A 22,936-nucleotide genomic window follows, 5' to 3' on the forward strand; every position below is an offset into this window, starting at 1 on the left:
GTAACAATCCCATTAACTTCCACAGAAAAGCCAATCAGGTGCTCCAAAGGAAACATGCAAATAACTGCAGAACTGCAGACACAGGCACATCATGAGAAATCATATGTGAATGAATGGATGAAGGAATGCATTTCTCATCTCGGGAAGTTAAAGCACTTCACAAAAAACATCATGTGGCATTGAAAAAGATCACATGGAAGGCTTTAAGTCCTTTCTAACTTACAGTTTTGATTTTGTTGTTAAGCCAAACAATGTTTTCTGACTTAATTTCAAAATCTTCTCCATAACGTTTACATTGAAATTACTTGTAAGGCCATATCTATTTGCATTGGCGAGGAGGCATGTCTACAAGTGTAATGCATCTTAGGATTATATTTGTCTTCTTTTCTGTGACTGTATCCTCCACTGTGATTTATAGTTAATCCATGAAAAGTTTCTCCTCTAGTGTCATTTCTTGCTGGCACTTCATAGCTCCTAAGTAGCAGTTTCTATTATTAGCTTCTACCTGACAGATTTTGTAGCATAAGATTTCAACCATTTTCATTACAAAATGAAAACGGGTACAAAAGCAACTAAAAAGTAATTCTGATCATCCCTGTACTGAGACCATAGCACACGTCACTGTTGCAGCGTTATGAGCACAGCCATATTCAGATTACATTGGGTCACTAATGGATACATTAACTAAAGGGTATTCCAGAAACAATTCCTGTATCCCTAAACAGCCTCCTAAATCACCCCTAATGAAGAAAGGGGAAATATTGTCTGTAAACTGTCCTTTTGAAAGTTCCTTACCTATCTTCAGTCCATGTTCTCACTTCTGCCTATATATATATATATATATATATATATGCTCCAATATAACTAATAACTTCCCATGAAATTGAAACCTGTGAGATGCCATGCAGCCCTCACTGTAGATTTGAGGCACATATTACTAGATTTCCTTGGGACCACATTCTTGTACCCTTGTCATTCCGATGAGCATCACACTGCACATGAAAACCAATGAAGGGGTAAGATGCATTTCAACATCAGTGCTGTCATGAATGTAGCTCTTGAAAAAATACCTTGCCATCACACACCTTTCCACATAATAGAAGTAAATCAGGTGCAACATGAAGTGAACAACGGCACTATATGGGAAGAAAATTACTACCCTGAAACTGCTTTTTCCATTAAGAAGTTCAGTTCAGCCACATGGCTGTGTTATTTCCATGGGATTTCTTGAATATGTTATAAAAACATCAACTGCAGAATGATTTAAGGGTACATCACTGTATTTTAAAGTTGATGAGAGTTTTGCTGGATTTGACCTTGAAAACAAAAGCCACTCAGGCACAAATAACAGAACATGCAAATGTAATATTTTTCCTCTGTTACCATTTCATGCATGTCACTTGGGCATTTAATTTCTGCAGTTACTTATTGAAAACTCTTATCAGACAAATGTTTGCTGAAAGTGATGCTTAAAGGAGCACAAAGATCAGCAAAGGGCATTCACCTGAAATGAAAACGTCAACAAGTATTTTTGAAGAGATGTCATTACTATTCACCTGAGAATAACACAAGTTTCAGAAATAAAAAGCAATTTCAAAGATATTACACATTTTCCACACAGTAGATTTACTTAGACACTCCCTGCAAGGCTGGATTCTGACTCTGTGCCATGAAAATCTGTTTTAAATCCTATGAAGTGAATTTCTTCAGCCAGCTAAAACCCACTGAAAGTGTGACCAGAATCAGGCCTTATGTATCTAATTATAACCTGTAAATTAAGCTGTTACTAATCTTGCCTAATTTGCATGATTGACAGAACAGTACAGATGAAGCATCCACTCCTACTGCAGCTAACGGTTTCTCAGAACCAGGAAACAGCATTTTAATCCCAGAAATACATACCATTTCTACATCAGAAACAGGTCCAAAACTGGTGACATATATATCTGTTTTGACTTCAGTAACAGGACCTAATGTATGAAAAGGAAGTGAGCAAGAAAATTTGAATTTTGCAGGTCAACAATTCCCATAAATGATCCTGGTGTGTGAACAGTTACCGCTTTCAGGGTTCTGTGAATGAGCAAGAGCAAAACGCAAACAGAGGTCAATTCAGATAAGTCTCAAATAAGAGGCACTGCTCAATTATCTTTACCACATAAGTAAATCAAAAGCAGCATTTCCATGCAAATCCCCATTCAGAAAACCAATGTTGACTCAAGGGCTAAGAAAACTGATGCCAAAAATTTAAAAGGCTCACTAGAAACACCATTCTACTTAACAACAAGCATTGAATCCAGGAAATCCACATTCCTCAAAGCATTTATTACTAATATTTGGGCCTACTGGTAATAACTGGACTACAGACATTAACATGCCATGCACTGGGGAATTTAGTATTGCAGGATCAAGAACTGCATCCATTTCCTGAGATGTACTTAAGAGCTATAATACTAATATCCAAAATAAAAGTTGGAGGTCTAAGTACTTTTGTGGGTTTGAACCAAGATCCACATTCTGCTATGATGCCTGTCTTGAAAGAACCAAAGATATCTAGGACACTGTCAAAAACTGTGCACTGAGCAGAGGTTTTGCTCTCTAACCGCTGCATATGACAAATCAATCACCAGAGAAAGCAGCAGTAAAATACATTTAAATGTATTGTTCCCTTTACATCCTTGAAATTTTAAATGGACATTCACTCTTCAGTGGACTCTAGATTTTCCTTTAAACCAAAGAATACACACACTAATTTCACTGGGATTTAAGTCTCTTCCTAATGTAAAAGTCTAGAAAGCTACTAATCATTATCAGCTGTTATAATGGTTTTGTCACCAAAGTATTAGCTAACAGTTTAATTCAGGTAATTAACTCACACCGTAAGTTTAAAAAAAGAAATCTACCGCAAGTCTTACCAAACAGTATCTGTTTGGAAAAAACATGCATGAACTACAAATTCACAGCAAGCTTCTAAACCCCTACAACTCAAATTACTAAAGAGGATAAGTAGCTCAAGTCTGATAATTCATTTTTTATCATAATACTTGCAATGTAAAAATGAAAGGAGAAAAGACACAACAGAGTTAGCAACAGAAGAATATGTCCCACTTGAAAAGAGAAAATAATTTAAAAAAATCATTCTTCACCAGTGTCACTTTGAATCAAATGGTAAAATAAAAAAATAAGTAAGCAATGGGAAAACAGGAAACCTGAACTTCTTGCACATAGAACAAGTCTGAAGCTGTGAACAAAAAGTAAAAGAAAACCACGTAAAACTGTTTTACGACAGAATTCGCAAATTATTTGGAGAAGTGTAAAGCTAAGAATTTTTGATCTAAATGTCAAAAAGATTACTTTGTTGGAAGCTAAGTTTCACAGAAGGGCATTTTTTCAAAATAACTAAAGAAATTTCACTGTACAACAGCTGTTAGCTCAGAGGTCACTGGAAAGTTGCATAGTTTGGCACGTCTGTCTCAAAGACGTTCTAAGAAGCAAGCCCCAAACCCCTGATTAACTCACTTGCATACCATGCCATTTGTTTTGCAATGGGTTGCTCCCTTCAAATGGAAGCTGCTCCCTTTTCTACAAATAACAAAGTGTTCAGCAGTCAGGGAAATCCATGAGTGTTTAGATCACTCATTTTACTAACAATGTAGTCCAATGACATTTCCTGAATATATTTATTTCTGGAGAGCAGAAGAGCTCCAAGAGACTATAAGTGAAGATATTTCTCTACAGTGCTAGAAGATAGGAGAGAAAAGCCCAGCCACACTTGCATGCAGAAAGAGAAGAAATTCAATTACCACTGATCTCCCATATGCACACTATTAAAATTTATCCAGGGTTGATTTAAATACATAAATATTTATTTAATTTGAACTTGAAATATTTCTGGAATCAGTTCTATAGAAGTGAAAAATTCACTTTCCCACATAGTTTTAATAAGAAAACACAGAAATTAGTCTTTGTTATTCAATAATAAGAGAATACTGAATACTGCACTCAGTTCCTGCAAAAAACCCTTTCAGGAACTGAGTTCAATATTCAGTATTCCCTTTTTACTGAGTAACAGAGACAAGTCCCTGAATTCCTTTCAGGAACTGCTTTACTTGTTAGTTCTGAGAAACTAAATATGAACAGTCCTTAAATAAACCCCAAACCTTTAAGTGTTTTTCCTCTGATGGTATACTCTTATTTAGCTCACCGAACACTGTAATTTTACAATCATACCAAATTGAGCAAAGGGACAGATTTTCCCACAGGCATGAGCTGCTTCTACTCAGACATTGAATTCTTTTGTTTTGTTAAATGATTATATATTCATGGGCAATAGGCATTGAGAGGCTTTTTTTTGGAGTTTCTCAGAATGAAGGGGAAAGCTTAGATCAAGAAGCTAATCTCCAGATCAGCAAGCCTACACTTTAATGCTATTAGAAACACTATAGCAGCAGCACAAGACTAAAACTGTGTTTGACTTCACTCTCCAGTAACTGCTAATCTGTTCTCAAATATTTATTAATATGTCCCATGAGAAAAAAGGAAGCAGGAACTCTCAGACAATTATGAGGCCACAAAATAGTGTTAACATTTGGTTGCTTGTCCAACATGATGGCAGAAGTGTGACAAAACAGATGTCCAAATCACATTTTATTCCAATAGAAAATGACAGATGAATGCAGATCTAGAAATACTTTAGACATCATACCAGTTATCCAGCTAGTACAGACATACAAATCCTTGCTTTGCAGCCAGAACCTTGGTCAAACAGTTCAATGTCTGGGAGGAGCAAAGACAGTGAAGCTGATTATCTCCTTAATGCTTGCTCTCCAATTGCAGCCCTTTCATGATCCACATCTTCCACCTACATTGGCCTTAACAGCTGTGAAATGACAAATCTTGGATTTTCTAGCACATCCCAGTACTTAATGCCAACCCAGGAGTATCTATGGCGACACCAATACCTATCTCTTATTCTTCTTGTTCTAGAAGAAAACATAGTTGGTAACAATAGCGGGGGTATAAATAGTGAGTCATGCCACTGCTTCTTTTTTAAACTATTATTAATCGTGGGAATTCCTGTCAATGAGGAGGCGATCTGTAGTCACCTAACCTACTTTTACTGGTGAGTTAAGCAGCCCTCCAAAATGAATGTGTTGCACCACTTAATCAACTCAGGCTCTGCAAGCCTAAGATCCTATTAGAATCCTCAACGCTCTATTACTGGCAATAAAATGCAGTGAGTTATGAGAAGGCAAATTAACTTTAAATATGACCATTTGGGCTTACCCCTGAACAGATCTTCACAAAGTATCTATCCACCATAAATCTTCAGGAATGCTGAAGAACTATTTATGTCATACTGGTGTGTATTTTTATGTCAATGAAATAGGAGGGGCGTCCTACACACTGCAGTAGGAACAGTTAACTCTGAATCACTGCTTGCAAGATAATATACTTTAAAGAAGCTCAGGGAGGATTAAAAGCAACCCCTGCAAAAAGCCAGAATAGTTCAGTGTTATAGATGTTACGTGTGGGCTGAAGAAGTGATACCAGGCTCTAACCCTGGGAAGAGGAACATAAAAGAGTTCTCCCATGCATTTTATGTCAACATATGGGTTGAACTGCAGCACAGCTCCCAGTGAAAGACTTCAGGCTCCATTATCCCTGCGTCTCCATAGGCAACTGTCACTGCAGAGATCTCCGCTGTATGTAAACACTCAAACCCTGCACAGGCTTTCTGTATATTGCAAATGTTGCCATCAAGGGTGCCACAACTAATTGGAAACATTAACAAACAAGTCCATACAAGGGTTTCAACACACCAAGTACGATTTAAATGCTGCGCAGTTATTGGTGTTATTATGAGATCAATCCCAGTATATATGAATCACAAAAAATCATATTACATCAGTTCCTACAGCTACATTAAAAATATATAACTAAAACAAACAAACAAACAACAACAAAAAAACAGTAGCTGCTACAGATTTTTTTAAAAATATAACCGCATGTGAAAGATTTGGTGTTTTCTCTTTCCAAATTCTTGCTACCTGAATAGGGCTGTCATTTTTTAAGTGAGGGAAAAAAAGAAAACAAAACCCATCATATGAAACATGTGCTCTTGTTTCATTCTATCAGAAAGAACAGCTAAGGACACCTGCTATATGTAAGAATTCTGTTCAGAAGCCAGAATTAGGTAGGGCATTTTTAAAAAATTAATGTAGAATTCAAACACATGGGCTACTTTCGCTACTAAAAGACAATACAACAAACACAGCAGCATACAATAACCTTTGTCTCCATGTATGTTCATCCATCAGCATGTGTGAACCTGAAAAGGGAAAAGTATACCTCCAGAAATTAGGAGTTTAATGTTTCTTTGCCTATTTATCAGCAAACCATCTCTGCTGAGACAGCCAATAAGCCTTATACTGGTGCCAGTTTTCATGATGTGGACACCTGTCTACTAAGAACTGAACTAAGAATATCAGCTAATTTTACACAGATCACTGAACAACAGACAGATGGTAATGACTTCAAGCATTACTAACCAAGGCCAAAATCAAATCTGTCACCTACAGGTATCTAACACCATATCCTGTTAAGCTTTGAGTCATCAACTTTCACCAGCTGAGAAAGAATGGACAACTGCTGAAAAAAAAAAAAAAAAAAAAAGACCCACTTCACTTTTCAATGCTCACTTCAAGTCCATTTTCAATCTAAATAGCAAAACCAAGTCGTAATATCTATTATGCTGAGCAATGGAACCTTTAAGGTACGCTTGAGTTCCTAATAAAAGCAAATAATCATGTAGATATTTTTATTTTCTCTAAAAACAGAAAATTGCCTTTGCTCTTCAAGTGTATTCTATGTTTATTTTCTGACTAAAGTCCTGCATAGACAGGAAATGAAACTCTTCAGAAATGCTGTTCATCAGCTGAACAACACAGACTAAAGGGGCAAAGAATCCTTCTCCTACCCTTCCTTGGGGAGACGATGGCCAATATATTTAATTCCACCAAGTACTCAGCTGTACTTCCACAAGATCATGAGAAAAAAATACAAAAGGAGGAAGAAAATAAAAAGGGAAATGAATGAACACAGTCCTATTCCTTCTATTCAGGAGTCAGCAGTGGATGTGGCAATTTCTAAAGAGAAAGCCACAGAGCTAACACTAGTAGTTGACAGTGAGATCCAAAACTTATGCCAGGTTCTACCTCACACAAATGAACAGAACTCAGGAAGGGAGAGGGCTCCAGTTTTCACGAGCTGATGGGCAACCACAGTACAACACACCAGCAACAGGCAGTGTGTGATGCTGCAGCTGGTGGTCACTGGGTTTCACAGCCAACCTAAGAACCTTGGGTAGTAGACAAGCCAAACACCTTCTTTCTTTGGTCTGGCCATACAGTTGGCCATTAAAAGCAAGATGCCAGAGATCAGATGTCCTCTGAAAGACACAATTCATTAAAATCAGCAGATACATGGCAGCACACAGTGTTGTCACCCTCACCAGCTTCAGTCTTCTTATTCCTTCCTACATCTTTAAGTCCAGGTTTAAGTGTAATTAGCTACTGTATCATGAAAATTTCAAAGACACCATTACATTTTTTAAAGTTACCATCCAATACAGATTTGAATCAGCTCTTGCAGGCCCTTGCTAATGTCAAGAGTCACTCAGGTAAAGCCTGCAACCATGCAAGGGTTTAAGACGGCAAATCAGACCCAGGCTTTTTGCTTCAAGTGAATAATGCTCCTTTCAATGACTTTGGACTTCTACTGTCACTTTGAAACTAATCACCAGAAAAGTAATAATGTGATATTCAGAGGAAATACAGTTGTGTAACTTTCTATAGTTTTTCTTCATGTAATACCCAAAATTTTAAAAGCAGATGAAAACTGCAGACAGGGTTTAGCTAGAAATGCCTCTGTTTCAAACTTCTACGGCTGAATCAAACTAGTACTCTCTGGTAGTACTCTTGAAGTTTTCCAGCAGATGATGATTTTAATTAATGTCACTACAAGCAGCTTCTGTAAAAATACTGTTTTTATAGAGTGGTTGTGACCAGGAAACCTACTTGGATTATAAACTGCATGCTGAAATTCAGGATAATGATATAACAGAGCATACAGTGTAGGGAATGAAATAACTTCATTTCCATCACACTATTTTCAAACATCATACAGCATTACTTTACTCATTAGTCCCTAAATACCTTCCATCTACTCAAATTCAAAACTCTAATGCATTTAAAGTCTTCCTGACAGCAGTTGAAGTTTTTTTTTTTTCCTTTCCTACATGAAACTGCTCATTCTGCTTTACTTCATTCAATTTCTAGGTGACATCTCTTTTCTTCTCTCTTTAGATTCTCCCCCTGCCCCAGCCTAATGGGAACTTTCACTTAAATGCTCTTTAGTAACTTTTTTTATAAACCCTTCTAGGGTTTTGGTTTTTTTTCGCACTACCAAACCTCACAGTGTCTAGCAAGGGGACAGCAACTTTTTAGGTTTATTAAATTCATTTAATAAAGTGAACTTATAATGCAGTGTGTCAATCCAATGACATATGGAACTTCATTCTATTATTAACCCTCAACACACGCCATGCTCCTGTCTAAGTACCACCAAAGGAACCTTCCACATACTCCACTGGGGTTCACAACTCTCCCGGGAGACCACATCCACATTTGTAAGCATGCTGCAGCAATTTAACTTTCCCTCCACAACTACCAAAAATTGTGCCAATTAATGATAGTATGGAGAAATTTGATACAGTAGTAGAAAATTCCCAAAACCAAAAATTTTCTACTGTGCTTTGCATGTGAGTTGTCTTCATGTATTTTTATTTGTGGTAACGCTGGAACACGCCAGCAAAATTCAGAAATTGGCTACCTCCCTGATTCTAAGCATAATTTGTGCCAGAATTAGAAATATTTTCATCATTTTGAAGTTTAAAATCAGCATCAGTTTAGTCCTCTGTGAGGCCTTTGGTTCTTAAAATAAAACCTTCATTTCATTTCAGGCCCTGTGAAAAGTAGATGGTGAATCAGCTTCAAGAAGAAAACAAAAATAAGTATTCTGCTGTTCATCAGAAAGTGGTACAACTTTAACATTACCAAAACACACTATACTTTCCATTTCTAAATATTCCCATCCTCTGATATTTTGTTTGCAATGCTATAAATTAGCGAGTGACCCACTTTCAAGCAACAAATCCCATTTCTGATAAAGATTCATCAGAAAAAAAAATCCCAAAATATAGGTAAAAGTTGATTCTGATGTTCTCTATTTCAATAAATAGTCTGTAGCAATTTCTCTGAGCAACATCAAAAAGTGAAATCTGATCAATTACAGAAATTTCTTTCTTTGGTTGGTTTTGTTGTTTGATTTTTCTTTTTATCAAAAGTTGTTCTTCTCAAATCAGGTGTAGATAATTTTCACTGTAAGGAACTAGGGAGGCAAGCATAATTTTAAAAAATAAAGCATTTTCCCCCCATGTTTTACTTAAAAGTTCAAAACTCAAAGATGAGTGGTTAAATGTAAACCATAGAGATGGTTATGAGGAAGGAAGAAGCAAAATAATATAAATTTTGTGAAATATTGACCCAGAAGTGTTTTGCCCAGGCTGAAATACGCATTTTTTTCCTCCCTCTCTCATTTACTTCAGTATTGCCAATGTGCAAGTTCAAGAAGATACAATGAACTTTTTCTCCTTGATTGCATTTCGCTGAAAGTCTGCCGCAGTTACAGGGGAAAAATACCTCCTCTTGCAAAACATCCTGCAAAGGACAACTGTATTAAAATAAAAATCACCATATATTACATACTTAGTAGTTGTTTAATTTTGGAAATCTGATAATGCTCATAAAGCATCTTTGCTAGATGACTAATTAGTTGGCATTCAACCTAAAATGATGCCAAACTTAGCACATCTCTTGTACGCGTGCAGAAGTGTCTGTAACCTCTCTACAAAGACTAAATTGCAAAAGACTATCAGTTCCCAATGACTCCTCCGGGTGTTAATAAATTTAGCTTCCTTCTCACTTAATGTGCAAGCTAACTTAAGAAGGCCTCATTTATTCCACACACTCAAAATAATAAGAGTGGTCCACAGGTGCCAGGTGTTGTCCTTTAACAATCACGATCATGCATGTGAGAGCACTGCATATGGCATGTGGGGAATGTGCTGGCATACAGTGTGGATGGATCACATGTATGGAGAAGGTACTTTCAGAGGAGGAACAAAGTATTTCGCAACATAAACCTACGCAAGGATCTCATTCAATCCTGTATTGGACGCAGCCTATAAAAACCTCATTACAGCTCTGAGCATCATATAAAAGGTCTGTAGCATTTATTTGTAAATTTCTTTTAATATTATTTTTACTTTCAAATTTGCATTTTTAATATCTTCATCCCAAATTACAAAATAAACTTTTATTTTGCCTGGATCTCAATGATTTTTGGTTCCAAGTCCCTACACAAAACCATCAAAATCATAAAGAACAACAAGTCTGGCTGCTTCTTCAGCATCACAAAACTGCATCGTATCAGCTTGGGGAAAGGAAGAGGCCCAAAACCCACACATGCAGAACACAGGTGAAGGAAAATTTGAAACTCCGACACATCTAATTCCTATACAGCAATTAAGTCTACTACTTCTACATCAAAACTGGAATTTCAGCGACAGTGGTAAAGAACTGGCACCTGAGCCCTAATTTTCCCTAACTAGTGGAACAGAATCCATCAGACCTAACCTCCTAGGCTGCTAAAAGTACACTTGTTTTTATTAGGACCCGATCGCGGCATTTACGGGTCAAAACCTGGCAAAAACCTGAGAAGAATCTGGGTGTTTGACAGGTCCCTCCATCCCCACCAAGCCAACGCACCCTGGCTTCAGCGCTTATTTTTCCTCCAGCGCAGCATCAGCAGCCCGAGCCCGGCATGTGGGCAGATCAGCAAAGCGGGGGCTGAGCCCGGGACCGCCCCAGCGGAGCCCCCACGGCCGGCACCGCGCAGCACCCCCCCCCCCCCCCCCCGGCCTTTCGGACCAGGGGCTGCCTCGCTGCCGGCCCTTTCCGGAGGGTTCGGACGCCGGAGCGTGGAGTGGGGACACTCCCCCGTATTTTCGGTCAGTAACGGGTCGGCCCCAGCGGTGAGCGCTGCGTCCCCCGCCCCTGCCGAGCGACCCCCCACCCCCGCCGGCACCGTGCCGCCACCGTACCCCCAAATCCCGGTCGCAGCCTGTTGTCATAGCCATCCAGGAGGCTGTTCAGGATGCTGGTGAAATTCTCCGGCCACAATTTCTCCTCTTTTTTGATCTGCCCCGGCGGCCCGGTGAGACTGCGAGGCAAATAGGGACGGGGTGAGCGGAGCCGCCGGGAGCCCGCGGGGAGCAGCGGCACCGGACCGGCCGCCCGGGCCCCCCGGCGCCGCCGCCGGGCTACTCACCAGGTCGCCAGGCACAGGCAATGCAGGAGGGCGACGGAGAGACCCGAGGACATGGCGATGGCTGGCTCCTTGGCAGAAACCATCCTTGCATGCCATACTTCACGCCTGGGCACGTTAAACGCCTTGTCCGGGGCGGGGAGGGGGACGCGGGGCCCGGCGGGGGGGCGGCGGCCCCCGGCGGTCCCACATGCGCGGCGCCCCGGTTGCCAAGCGCCCGGCACGGGCGGAGGAGCGGCGAGCGAGTTTCCCCGCACCGTTAACTCTCTCGGGGCAACAGGCGCCGGTCCCCGCCGCTCCCCCCGCTCCCGCCCCCGCCCCGCCCCGCCCGCGGCCCCGCGCTCCGCCCCGCGCTCCCCTCCCGGCCCGGCCCGCGGCCGCCGCTGCCGCCCGTGGCCGTGCGGAGCTGGGCTGGCAGCGCGGGAAGGGCGGCCGGGGGCGGCCGGCGGTGACCGCGGTGGCGGAGTCTCCGCTCGTCCCGATCGCCTCTGCTCCCCGCGAGGGCAATAAAGCCGAGAGCGGGGGCGATTAATTGCCCAGCGAGGAGGGTTTGGGAGCAGAAGGGTCTCTCCGCTCCAGCAGGAGAGGAGCTGGCAGGAGAGAGGGAGGAAGAGGAGGTGAGGGAAAGCTTTGACTTCAAGGTTAAAACAGCGTGCGCCCAAAACAGATGGAAGCGAGTGGGTTATCCCAGGTTTCTAGACGCAAAAATTGCCGGAGTAAGGGAATCGTTTCACATTATATCTGGTGGGGTTTTTTTTTCTTTTTTCTTTTCTTATCATTCCTATAATTAGGAAGCATGATTTGGTGACCCAAAAAAAATTCCATTATGCAAGGTCCAAGGGATTCTGAAGAATTGCAGTAAAATCCACTCAGAAGTGCTGTTAGTCTGTCATAGGCTATTGGAATGGTTGGGTGGAGCAGGAGGACTAGGGGAAAGGAAGAGAACGGGGTGGGGGGTGTTCCACACGCACTAAGTGTTGGCAATAAACAACTTGTTCTTCTGATCAGGTGTGCTACAGAGACAATTATTGAAGTTTGAAAATCAGTGTGCATGTCAGTTTTAATGAGGGTGGTGAAATTCATCATGCACGTAGGGCAGGTATTGTAATTGACTCGAAGACTACAGTACTGTCAATGCCGACAGTAAAAAGTCTTTATTCATTACTTGCTACAGTATCTTTTAGCACTGAAATGCCTGATTGTCTTCAAAACTACTGTACACTTGAAATCTTCCTGATTGTACTTCAGAGCTTGTTCCAGCTAGGGTGCCCTTTGCTGATTCATTTGAAAAAACAATTAAAGCTGTGCTTGAAATCCATTTAGCCTGCTGACACTGTTTATCTTTCAAAAAACTCTGTCTAGGCATTCAGTTCTGCTTCCAATTTTAAAAACCCTATTTAGGCCTCTGCAGATTATTAGTCTGCTTCCTGAGATTTTGACGAGGATCCTCATCCCCTGACTGCTTTACAGGATCCTGATCTGACTGCCTTAGTGGAATGACAAATGCGCTGCCAAAACGTCACCAACTGGAGCAGCCTGCCTATGGACGGCACACACGCTCTGTGCAGTATTTACAAACCTGGACAACACAGACGGTAGGACGTCAGGCCAAGGTCACTTCAGCTGCTGTGATGAGTCTCTAGGAGCAGCCTGTTTAACTCCACAGACAGGTGAAAACCAGCACAACAGCCAGAGTCCACTGCTCTGTCTCTATTAGCAATCTGATCAGAAACAACAGAAGGATGGATGCACAGCTCTTCAGAAGTCTAATTTCACCAGAGTTAGATAAGATTCTCTGGGTTAATCAGCCACTTGGGATCTTCTGTAAAGTGTTGTGATTTCTTTCTCAGGATCAATCTTCTGCTTTAGCGTGGACTATGCCAAGGGGATACTGAGAACTGGCCTTCAGTAAAGAGAGTGTCTAATTTTTCTCCCTTGAAATAAAAAAGTAAATGCTTACTGCAGAATATTGAAAATATTTATAAGTGAGATTATCTTATATGGGGATACCTCAATAAAATTTTGCTGGCAGAAGTGAAACTCAAAAAAATAAAGTGAGGGCAATAGAGAGTAATTGAGACCTGGGCAGAATCCTGCTGGCTATTCACAAACTTGGAGCAAAATGTGGCTCTATGGAACTGTCACTTTTTGCAGCTGCTAAGGAAGAAATCAGAGACCCAGGCAGAGCTGGGGACACCCTTGGGTTTAGATTGCCTTAATACCTTTTGGATCTGTATAGACACCTGCATGAACTGAAGCAGAAAATTTGAGTGGTATTCACCAGTAATGATCTCACCACTTGAATGTCCTGAGAAATGCTATCACAGAACTCCCTTTCAAATCCATGCCTGGAGTCAGTAGTTCTGCTTCAGCTAGAAATCAAAGAAACTCCCCCTTTCATCAAATCTAGGAACCGGGCTGGTCTTTGAAGGATTTCTTAGTTCTTCAGAACAAAGAACAATATTATTGATACCTTTTGTCTCTTCAATACAGGTTCTTCAGTGAGGTAACTGAAGTAACATTCAGTAAAGGCAAGAGCAGATTACAAGACTTGTGGACTTGCCATGCAAAGGCAAGAAATTTTCATGGCTTCTAAAAAGATGCCCATGTTGCTTTTTCTAAGAAAATGTAGAGATAGTGCCCTCCAGTCACACCAAGCCTACCTCAGGTTGTATTGATGCAGTATCTGGGTGCCACTGGAGTGCATTTACTCCCTACAAGTGCTAAATGAAAATTCACTTTCTCTAAATCTAGAAAATTAATTCTAGCATATCTCAAATTTATGAGGTGTTAATATCTATCTCCCTTAAATCCAGCAATGATTATCAAGAAATCCATAAGATTCATACCAAAACCGGACTGTTGTCCTTAATATCTGAAAAACTGTATAATTTGTAGATTAATAAAGCTTTTACAAAACTAGACTTCAAGGGAACTTAAAGCAGTTCAAAATAACAGTCCTGTAAGCCACATATAGCACCTCTGAGTATTTGTTTAGTACTTCTGATATATGCATTGCCCAGCTTAATTTCAGTTTTCCGAATTACAACTTAAGAACTGTTCTAGGGGTTTTTTGGTAATGTATTTGTAGCACAGACATACAGAAACTCCAGAGGTGCATCTTTTTCTCCAGCAGATATATGCTGTTTTGAAAAGTACAGCTTTAAATGTTTTTTGTTCTCTTCACAAAGTATCTGGGTGATATCATCTCTCTAAAATAATTTGATGACTCAAGAAGGATTTAGTGGTCACAGGCTGGATTGACGATCCCCAAAAGTGTTTGCTGAATTCAGTTTTTTCCCAGCTTCTCCAGCTTTTACCACCAATTCTTCCAAGATTTCTCTGAAGAAATCTCACCCAACGGGGACTATTGTAAGAAGGGGACTATTTTTGCCAGGCTCCATATGTTCAGAAAGCACTTGAATTTTTTAAATAGATTTTTTGGGGTTTTGTTTTTTTACTGTCCCTATACTCTTGTATCTTACTAATGATTTTTGATGAAACAGACATTCTGGCCAAGCCTCAAAAGCACACTTATCCAAAGATATAGATCTTAAGTATAGCTTAATCATTTTTTTATTTGTCACAACACAGAGAAGCAGATTTTCTCATGACTCCTCCCGTTTCTACTTTACCATCAGATTAAGTGGAAAAAAAGAGGAAGTCAGTTGTTTTCTTGTGTTAGTCATTATCTAGCCTTTACGGGTTTGTATTTTTTGGCTTGGCTTTTTTTTCCTTTTATAAACTATAGGCTCTACCAACGCTACAGGTTATGTAGGTAAATTATAAGTTCCATCCTTTCCTCCAGCAGATTTAATTATTCAGCTGATTTTTACCTGATTTAGTTTTGGCACCAAATCCACGAAGACAGACAAGATAATATTGAAAGTGATGTGAAAATCTTTAATGCCCAGCTATATGTTGCTGGGCATTAAAAACCTCTAACTCTTAGAAAAGAGGAGATAAAACTGGGATCACTGCCAAGTACCTCAATGTTTCTTTATCTAAATAGCTAAGTTGTTGATTTCTTGGATTTTTTAGTTTCTATCCATAGCAGCAGGGTTTCTTACAGTCTTGAAAAAACAACTTGTCTTCACATACATCCTTTTTTAAAAATCAGGGGTTGAGTATCCATTCTTTGGAAAATGCATACCCTGATCCTATTTTTGGCATATGACCAGGAAAAGATATGGATACCTTTACTGTACTAACTGAAGTGTCTTTCATTCCCTTCTTCTCCAACATCCACGCTGATTAAAGAGATCATGGAAACCTACATGTCTTGGTTTTATCAAAACTTTAATCTGGAGTACAGGGAAAGTCTGTACTACCTGTTCAGGGAAGAGTTTTCAATCAGTGGGGATGCCAGGACACTGTGGGCCTTGACTGCACCTCTAGTGATGCGCTTATGTTTAAGGAATGTGGATTTGGGGTCTCTTGATTGAAACTGACGTTCTGCTCTCAGAACAGTAAGGGAGAGGAATAAGCTCTTTCTGGCTCTTCTTCCAGTTCCAACTTTCCCTGTACTTCCATTTCCTGATGTAGTTCTAGAAGTTTTCTTTCCAGGTTCCTATTTCAGCATCTGATCACAAAGTTTTTTTACCTATGCACTTACCTCTCTAAAGAACTTACAGTCTAGATAAACAAGGTAAGCAAGGACTGGATACAAGAAAATACTGTTATTTCTGTTTTGCTGGAAATAGAGATACAAAAAGCTTAAGGGGCCATGCAACACAATGTATGAAATATAACTGCTTCCAATATAAGAAATTTGCACCAGAACAGAAGCCTAATTCCAGTGTGCTGGGTCCCAGGTCAGTTTTCTAGTCACCTCCTCATCTGTCTTTTCAGAGCACAGCATAAGCTCTATGTAAAACTGAACTTTCAGCTGTTCCAGCCTTGCTTCACTTCCATGGCCAGAACTCCTACGAAACTGCAGGAGCTGATGCCGACATGCATTTAGCTGTGTATTTTTTCCTCTGACATATGGTATTTACAAGACTGCTCTACAGTACCATGGTTATTTTAACACATATGTCCTTGATTGCTTAGAATAAGACTAGAAAATCCTTTGAGTACCAAATATATATACATACATACATACATATATATATATATATATATGCATATATTGCTATTACTGATTGCAAGAAGATTTACATGGATTATAGTGATTGACACATGGATGTTTAAGGAGGTAAACTGTGAGCTTCATATTTAAGGGGACCTCTACTCTACACACTGCAATGGAAATGTGTCTGTGGAAGCATTCACTGCAGGAACTGCAGCTTGGGGCAAAAAATGTTGTCATGAAGAAAGCACTAGAGGATTCATGTGCCTTCATCTCTTCTTTCTCATCTGACCCAAATAATTCCCCGGCACACACACTCATATAACTTGGCATGTCACTGACCCATGTCACATCTGCAGCCAAGGCCATCAGGACAAGTTGCAATCATGTCCTCAGTGGCAAAGTGGGGAGTCAAGGAAATCTGATTTCTATGTCTAAAATGGGCATCCTCAGAAAAGTAAGAAAAACCTCTTCATGCAGGGAGAAATGCAGGTTTTCCTAGAAGCAATACAAATCTGTCTCTCTTTCACTGAGGTGAAGGACATGGCAGCCAAGGTTGTGGGGAGGAATCTGCCCTGTATCCTCCCTTTGCCTGTCAGTGTACCCATGTTTAATGCAAAATGTGTCAAAAATTTTGGTTGCCGCAAGCAACAGTTGCAAACTTTCTGCAGCATTCAGAAGTGACAGGCAGGGCAGAGAGAGGCAGGGAGATGAGGCAGGGGAAGTTTGTGGGGGCTGCTATAGTTCAGAAGGAGATGGGAGGAAGGCTGGATGCTCCCACTTGCAGTCTCCTTCAGATTCCTGCTTTCAGGCAGAGCCTGCTGCTCTGCCTACTGGTTTTAAGACAGCTGCATCCTGCTGCTGGCAACTGCTCCCAGAAGGAACAAGAGAGAAGATGCACCAACAAACTGCCTTCCTGGAAGGCTTCACTGTTCCCAGTCATTATATGTTTAATGTAGATACTAATCTCAGAAGTATATGAGTCATGGGCAGATACCTGGGGAATGACTTAAATATTCCGTGGAAGCCACAGGTCTGGCCCTTGACTCACAGTGAAGCCATTGGCAACAGCTCTAGTGATTTTCTTCCTGCCTTCCTGGTGCCTAGCTTGCACCAAAGGAGGAGGAGCCTCATTTTTCTTTAAAAGGACAAAATGAAAGAATTGTAAAGTGTCTGGATTGTATAATGCCAGTAAAAACCTGAAAATTTTACCTAGATGGTTTACAAGTACTGCATAAAGAATCCAAAATCCTGCAGGCAGGTAAGTAAAACTGAGACTTCTGAATCTCATGAGCCCTATGGGGCTGACTTCTGGTTCTCAAAAGTCTGGGACTAGCAGTACTTAAGAGACTCTCTTTATGCTGCTCTTCCCTCATGTTGCCATGCTGGGGGGTTGGCGAGCTGTGCTCAACACCACCTCTTCACTGACAATGATGTTCAGCTAAGAACTCTGCTTTGGTTTGCTTCATTTCTCAACACTGCTCTCTTTGCTGACATCAAGCATGCACAGTAACAGACTTTCATTTCTACCTTGAAAGACGTACATCCTTCACAACATTTGGAGACATATAACAGCAGCAGAAAAAGCAAGGAATACATTCACTTAAAGGTGTTCTGCATCTACCTTCTTACAAGAGATAGCTCATATAGTGGTACACCAAATATAGCCAAAACCTTCCTTATAATGAGAATATTTTTGTACTAAATAATAATATCAGCATTTTTGCATTAGGTAGAGAATATTCCCTTTCATATATTTCAGTATAAAAGCAAACAGAATTATTGGGGGGTTTATGCAAATAGAGCTGCCAAGCAGACTAGCCCAGAGGTAAACAACTGAGCAAACTGGTGTTTAGACCTGTAAGCTCTGCTTGTGAAAGCAAAATTTGCCATTGTGGTAATACACTAAATCTAAAAAGACATACAACTAGTCTGCTCTTCATTACCATCTGGTGGTTGTTGCATGGAGTGGCATTACTACATCTCAAAGTTACTGAGGAAAAATTTCATATCCTCAGAAAGGGCACTGTAGCAGCAGTGGGCAGCACAAGGGGGGTGGTTTTGTTTTATAGGTATCAATACAAAGGCCTCAGGTGAAGAAAACACTGTGAAGATGAGCAGGTAGAAAAGAGAAAAAATTAAGAAGTACTTCTCTCAAGTATTTCGAGGTGTACCTGAGTATCATTTGCAAAGAGCTGAGAACTGCTCGGGAAGTGCAATGTGCTGTTCCCTCCCGCTGGCAGCAATGGCAGCTGAGACCATTTGACAAGGTAAGGTATTTGTTAGCCACTTCCTATAACTCGTTCCTAGATTTTCACTACTCACCTAGAGAGGTATTTTACAGAGGTAGCCTAGCAGGGGGCCTGTGTCCTCAGTGGCAAGCAAGAGGGAGCTAATCCTATTCTACAGCTGCATGGGGAGCTAGTTCACCTCTTTCACAGTGAGTAGTCTCAGTATCTGTCCACTGTATAGCCTCTACCTCTTCCCCTTCCCACACAATGATTCCCTCATAATGGGAAATTCAGCTTGGAAGTGACTTTTAGAAGTCATTGATCCAAAATGAACCAAAAAAGCACAGCCACCCTCGAAGTTAGACCAGGTAGGTCCAGAGACTCTGAGGAGTTCCTCATCCTTTTGAATCTCCCTGGAGTATTTCTCATCCTTGGAGTATTTCTTATGAAGGGAAGGTAGTCTGCTTTTATGCAGAGTGAAAGAAGTGCAATAATTGACAAAGTGCAATACCCTTTTGCTTTTACCTAAGTGTATGAATCAATAGCTAATTGATGTGCAGTGACAAGCCCACTCAAAGTAGTTTGCAACAGTACCAGCATAAACTCCTAGACACAGTCACAGAGTGTGCTAGTTTGTGTACACCATGGGGTTGATCCAGTGCAGCTGCAGCATTTCATGTCTTATGTACTAGGTTGAATTTTTCAAGAACAGCATGAAAAAAATAATTATTATAATTATAAAATTCACAGGGCATAATGCACTTAAAAATAGAAATAGTTTTATACCTCAGTTGCTTTTTACCTTTAAAGATGCACTCTTCAGATCCTTTCTCAGCTCTGCCACTGATTTCTGTGACCTTGGATAAGTCATTTAGGCCAAATCTTCTAGCAAGTGTAGCTTGTTCTACATGCATCAGTTTATACATAAGACTGACACAGGCCTTGTGGAGGTGAATACCCAAACCTGCATTTAAAATTTTGATTTCCACATCTCCACGTCTGAATTTCCTGTTCTTCAAATTTTAGAAAAGACTTCCGTATATTGCAGGGATAATTGAAGGCATTAATTAGTTCAAATGCACACAGTGAATTAAAAATATAAAGTATAGAAAAGCTAAGTATTATTACCAAATAGGTCAGTATTTAACCAATACCCGTGTCCTTAATAGTTTAGACATTTTTTTCAACTTTGTGTCTCATTTCAGATGTTTAATACATAATCAGCTTTCTAAATATTTCTCTGCTGGACACAGATATGAGAGTACATGAGATTAACACTATCTGAGAAATACTCTGTCTTCGTGACCAGGCCTCCACCATAATCTCCCTCATCTCTTAGCCCACTCAGACATGAGAAATTAAGACTTCCACTGCTGATGGTGAAAATGAGTGGGTGGAAAATCCAAGGGACAAAAAGGAAGCTGAATATTTAACAACTACGCTATTCCAGGAGGCAGACTTCACAAGATGAATGGTGTTAAGAGGATGGATGAGGTGCCTTTGCTGTCTTATTAACCCAGAGCAATATGTGATTTTTTTCCCTATCCAAATGAAGAAGTAAAAATCTACCCTGACTTATGCATGACTTAGATACTACGGTCATTTAGGTCCGGCTCCAAAACTCACTGAAGTAAACAAAAACCCTGCCACTCATGCAGGTGATTCTGGATCAGAACAAGATTGCCTTTTCCATTCTGAGTTCCTAATTTACTGTAGTGTTTGGTTTTACCCTATATTTAAAATACTTTGTTTTCTTACAGCCATATTATTGTGGTTTAATCCTCTTATACGAATTTTCTAATTCTTCAGTTCCCTATCTGACTACAGGCAGGCAACATTTTGCTTTCTGAAAGGGGGGTGAAAAGGAATTTGACTTGTCTGCCACTCACATGGCCTAGCACCTTTCACTGAAACAGATTTTGCAGATTTCCTGAAATTCAAACCTTGCTAATGTCCAGAGCTGAAGTAAAAATTAAAGCCTTAATATACCACGTGAAGGAAGAGAAACACTCTGAATCAAAGAACAAGTCACTTAAGGAGACACTTAGCATGACAAAGGAAGACACAACAAAGAGGTTGAGACTATGAGAAGTCAACTCATGTGAAGGATTTCAAAACCATCCCTTACAGTAGGAAAAGATGAGAGAGAAAGTTTTTCAAATTATTAATATATTGATATTTGGTCTTTTGGCCTCTTCTGCACACCAAACGAAATCTTCTTTCAACCTCTATTCACTTCTGTCCCAAAATGGTACTAAAAACTGTCTGAAGCTGATATTGACATCACTCATATGCTTGATGCTGCTCAAGAGAAGCTCAAGGGAACAAAGGGATGCTCCTTCATCCCTTACCTGCATCACCTTTTAATTCTTCCTGAGCTTTAACGTGCTGCTGGTTGCTCTAAAAGAGAGGTCATGATGGTTTCATCCTCTGAGCTGCGTTTGAAGGCAGCCATAAAAAGTTCAGTCTTTTTCAAAATGTATGAACAGTGAATAAAGCAATACTCCATGCCATTGAAACATCCCTCTTCTCAGAGCAGTTATCCATGGGAGCATCCTTGTGCCCCTGTGCCTGCCATTGCAGTGGGAAGAGATACCAACAGGGGCTAAAAAAACTACTTGCATCCCAGTTCCGTGATCTGCCTGAGGAACGTCTTTACCAGTTTTCTGTCTTTTTGATCAATTTCTTTTTTTCTTCAAATTCTTAATTTTGCACGTATTTTAGCCTTTATTTTAAGGTTCTTTTTCAGCTAGTTAAAAGCAGCAAAAGTGACAGGGCGCAATCCATTTCTCAGTATTTGGACTACTTCCAGTGACTGCTGCCAGCCCACATGACATATATAAATCATGGAATTTAGACCTGCACCCCTACATCACTTAAAGAGATAAGTAAAATTACTTGTTGTCTTACACTTCCCTGATGACTCCCAAAATGACTCTCAGCAGAAGAGATTCACATGTGCTCTTTATTTCAACAAGCCAGAAGCATCTATCTCACTCTTCAAACGCGCTCCTGAGACAAGAAAGGAGTGTGCAAGCAGCTGGTGTGTAGGACTGTTTCATTTGTTAAATTCATGCCCACTTTGTTTTCTCCTAGCGTAGGTATGACTGTGCCTGGTGATACCTAATGCTGTCATTTTCATTGCTGTAAATTGACAACAGAATTCCAGGGGAATTTGCCATCATCAAAGAAAACAGCCTGCAAGTTTTCAGTCTGGCAGGTTTTATTGTTATATTTTGCTTTTTCCATAAAACTCACTCTTAAATGTGAGAGGTGACATATTTGTAAACATATTCTTGAAATTCAATGCAAAATTTTCTTATTGTCACCTCCATCTTTGGAAGCAGGAGACAACCTTGATAATGAGTGTAAATATGAAATGCCTACCTTTCATGAGGCAGGTGCAACAGCAAGATAAAAACTGTTTCTATTTGTGATGCCCATTCTTGGCTCTGCTCTAGCTTTCCCTTTTTAGGGTTTTACCATATATATGTACAACCTCTTAAAAAACAAGTACAATAAAATCTCAACCAAAATGTCTGTTTCCTTTCTCACTGAGTTTGGCTGTTTGAGGAGTATGTCATTTGGAGTCTGGGTCTTCAGTGCACTAAGAATACTTTTGGGTAGATTTAATTTTAAAACTGGAAGTGGTAGTCAAGAGAAAAGGCCAGTGTTCAGCACCAGTTTTCATCAGAAATCAGATTTAAGCCAAAACCCCAAAACTTCTAATGTAAAACTAGTTTTGAGGAACAAGTAGCCAGGATCTTCAATCTTCTCAGCAATATAACACACCAAATCAGCAGAGGCTACTGGAAGTTAAAAAGGAACTGGAACTACCATTTCTATGGAAGAATTATAAACCAGAAGCAGAAGCAGAAGGCAATGTTACCACCCTTTAAATCCACAAGATCACAAAATACTTGAATTTGGAAATGAAAGTTGAGCAGCCCACCTCCTTCTCAACTGCAAAAGCAAGATCAGTTTCTTCTCTGAGATGCCTTAACCTCAAATATAGACCAAGTTGCTCAGGAGTATATTTTAATTCAAAATTTCTTGAGACTATATGATGCAGAAATGTTTATTTTCTCAAAGCATATTTCATTTTGATCCAGTTTTTACTCAGTTATTCCTGAGAAAGGAACTCTCTGAGCTACATACTTATGGAAGATATCTCCAGAGAAATTGCATA

General features: G+C 40.1%; 1 protein-coding gene across 3 annotated transcripts in view; it reads right to left on the reverse strand.

Annotated features, from left to right (window-relative positions):
* Nucleotides 1–11,579, reverse strand: part of GABRA4 (gamma-aminobutyric acid type A receptor subunit alpha4) — a 46,354-nt gene extending 34,775 nt beyond the window's left edge. For 2 of the 3 annotated variants that reach the window (XR_005700914.2, XM_040064832.2), the window contains exons 1-3: nt 11,449–11,579; nt 11,222–11,340; nt 1,903–1,970 (exon numbers count right to left, since the gene is read on the reverse strand). Coding sequence is in view for 2 of the 3 variants with exons in the window: in XM_040064832.2 (XP_039920766.1) it covers nt 1,903–1,970; nt 11,222–11,340; nt 11,449–11,531 (270 nt within the window). In the remaining variant the exon portion in view is untranslated. Of the gene's footprint in view, nt 1–1,902; nt 1,971–11,221; nt 11,341–11,448 lie in introns of those variants that run through there. The other variant, XM_040064834.2, reaches the window with a different exon arrangement.
* Nucleotides 11,580–22,936: the final 11,357 nt, after the last annotated feature.

The sequence above is a fragment of the Hirundo rustica genome, chromosome 5, assembly GCF_015227805.2.
Source record: "Hirundo rustica isolate bHirRus1 chromosome 5, bHirRus1.pri.v3, whole genome shotgun sequence".
Classification (NCBI taxonomy): Eukaryota; Metazoa; Chordata; class Aves; order Passeriformes; family Hirundinidae; genus Hirundo; species Hirundo rustica.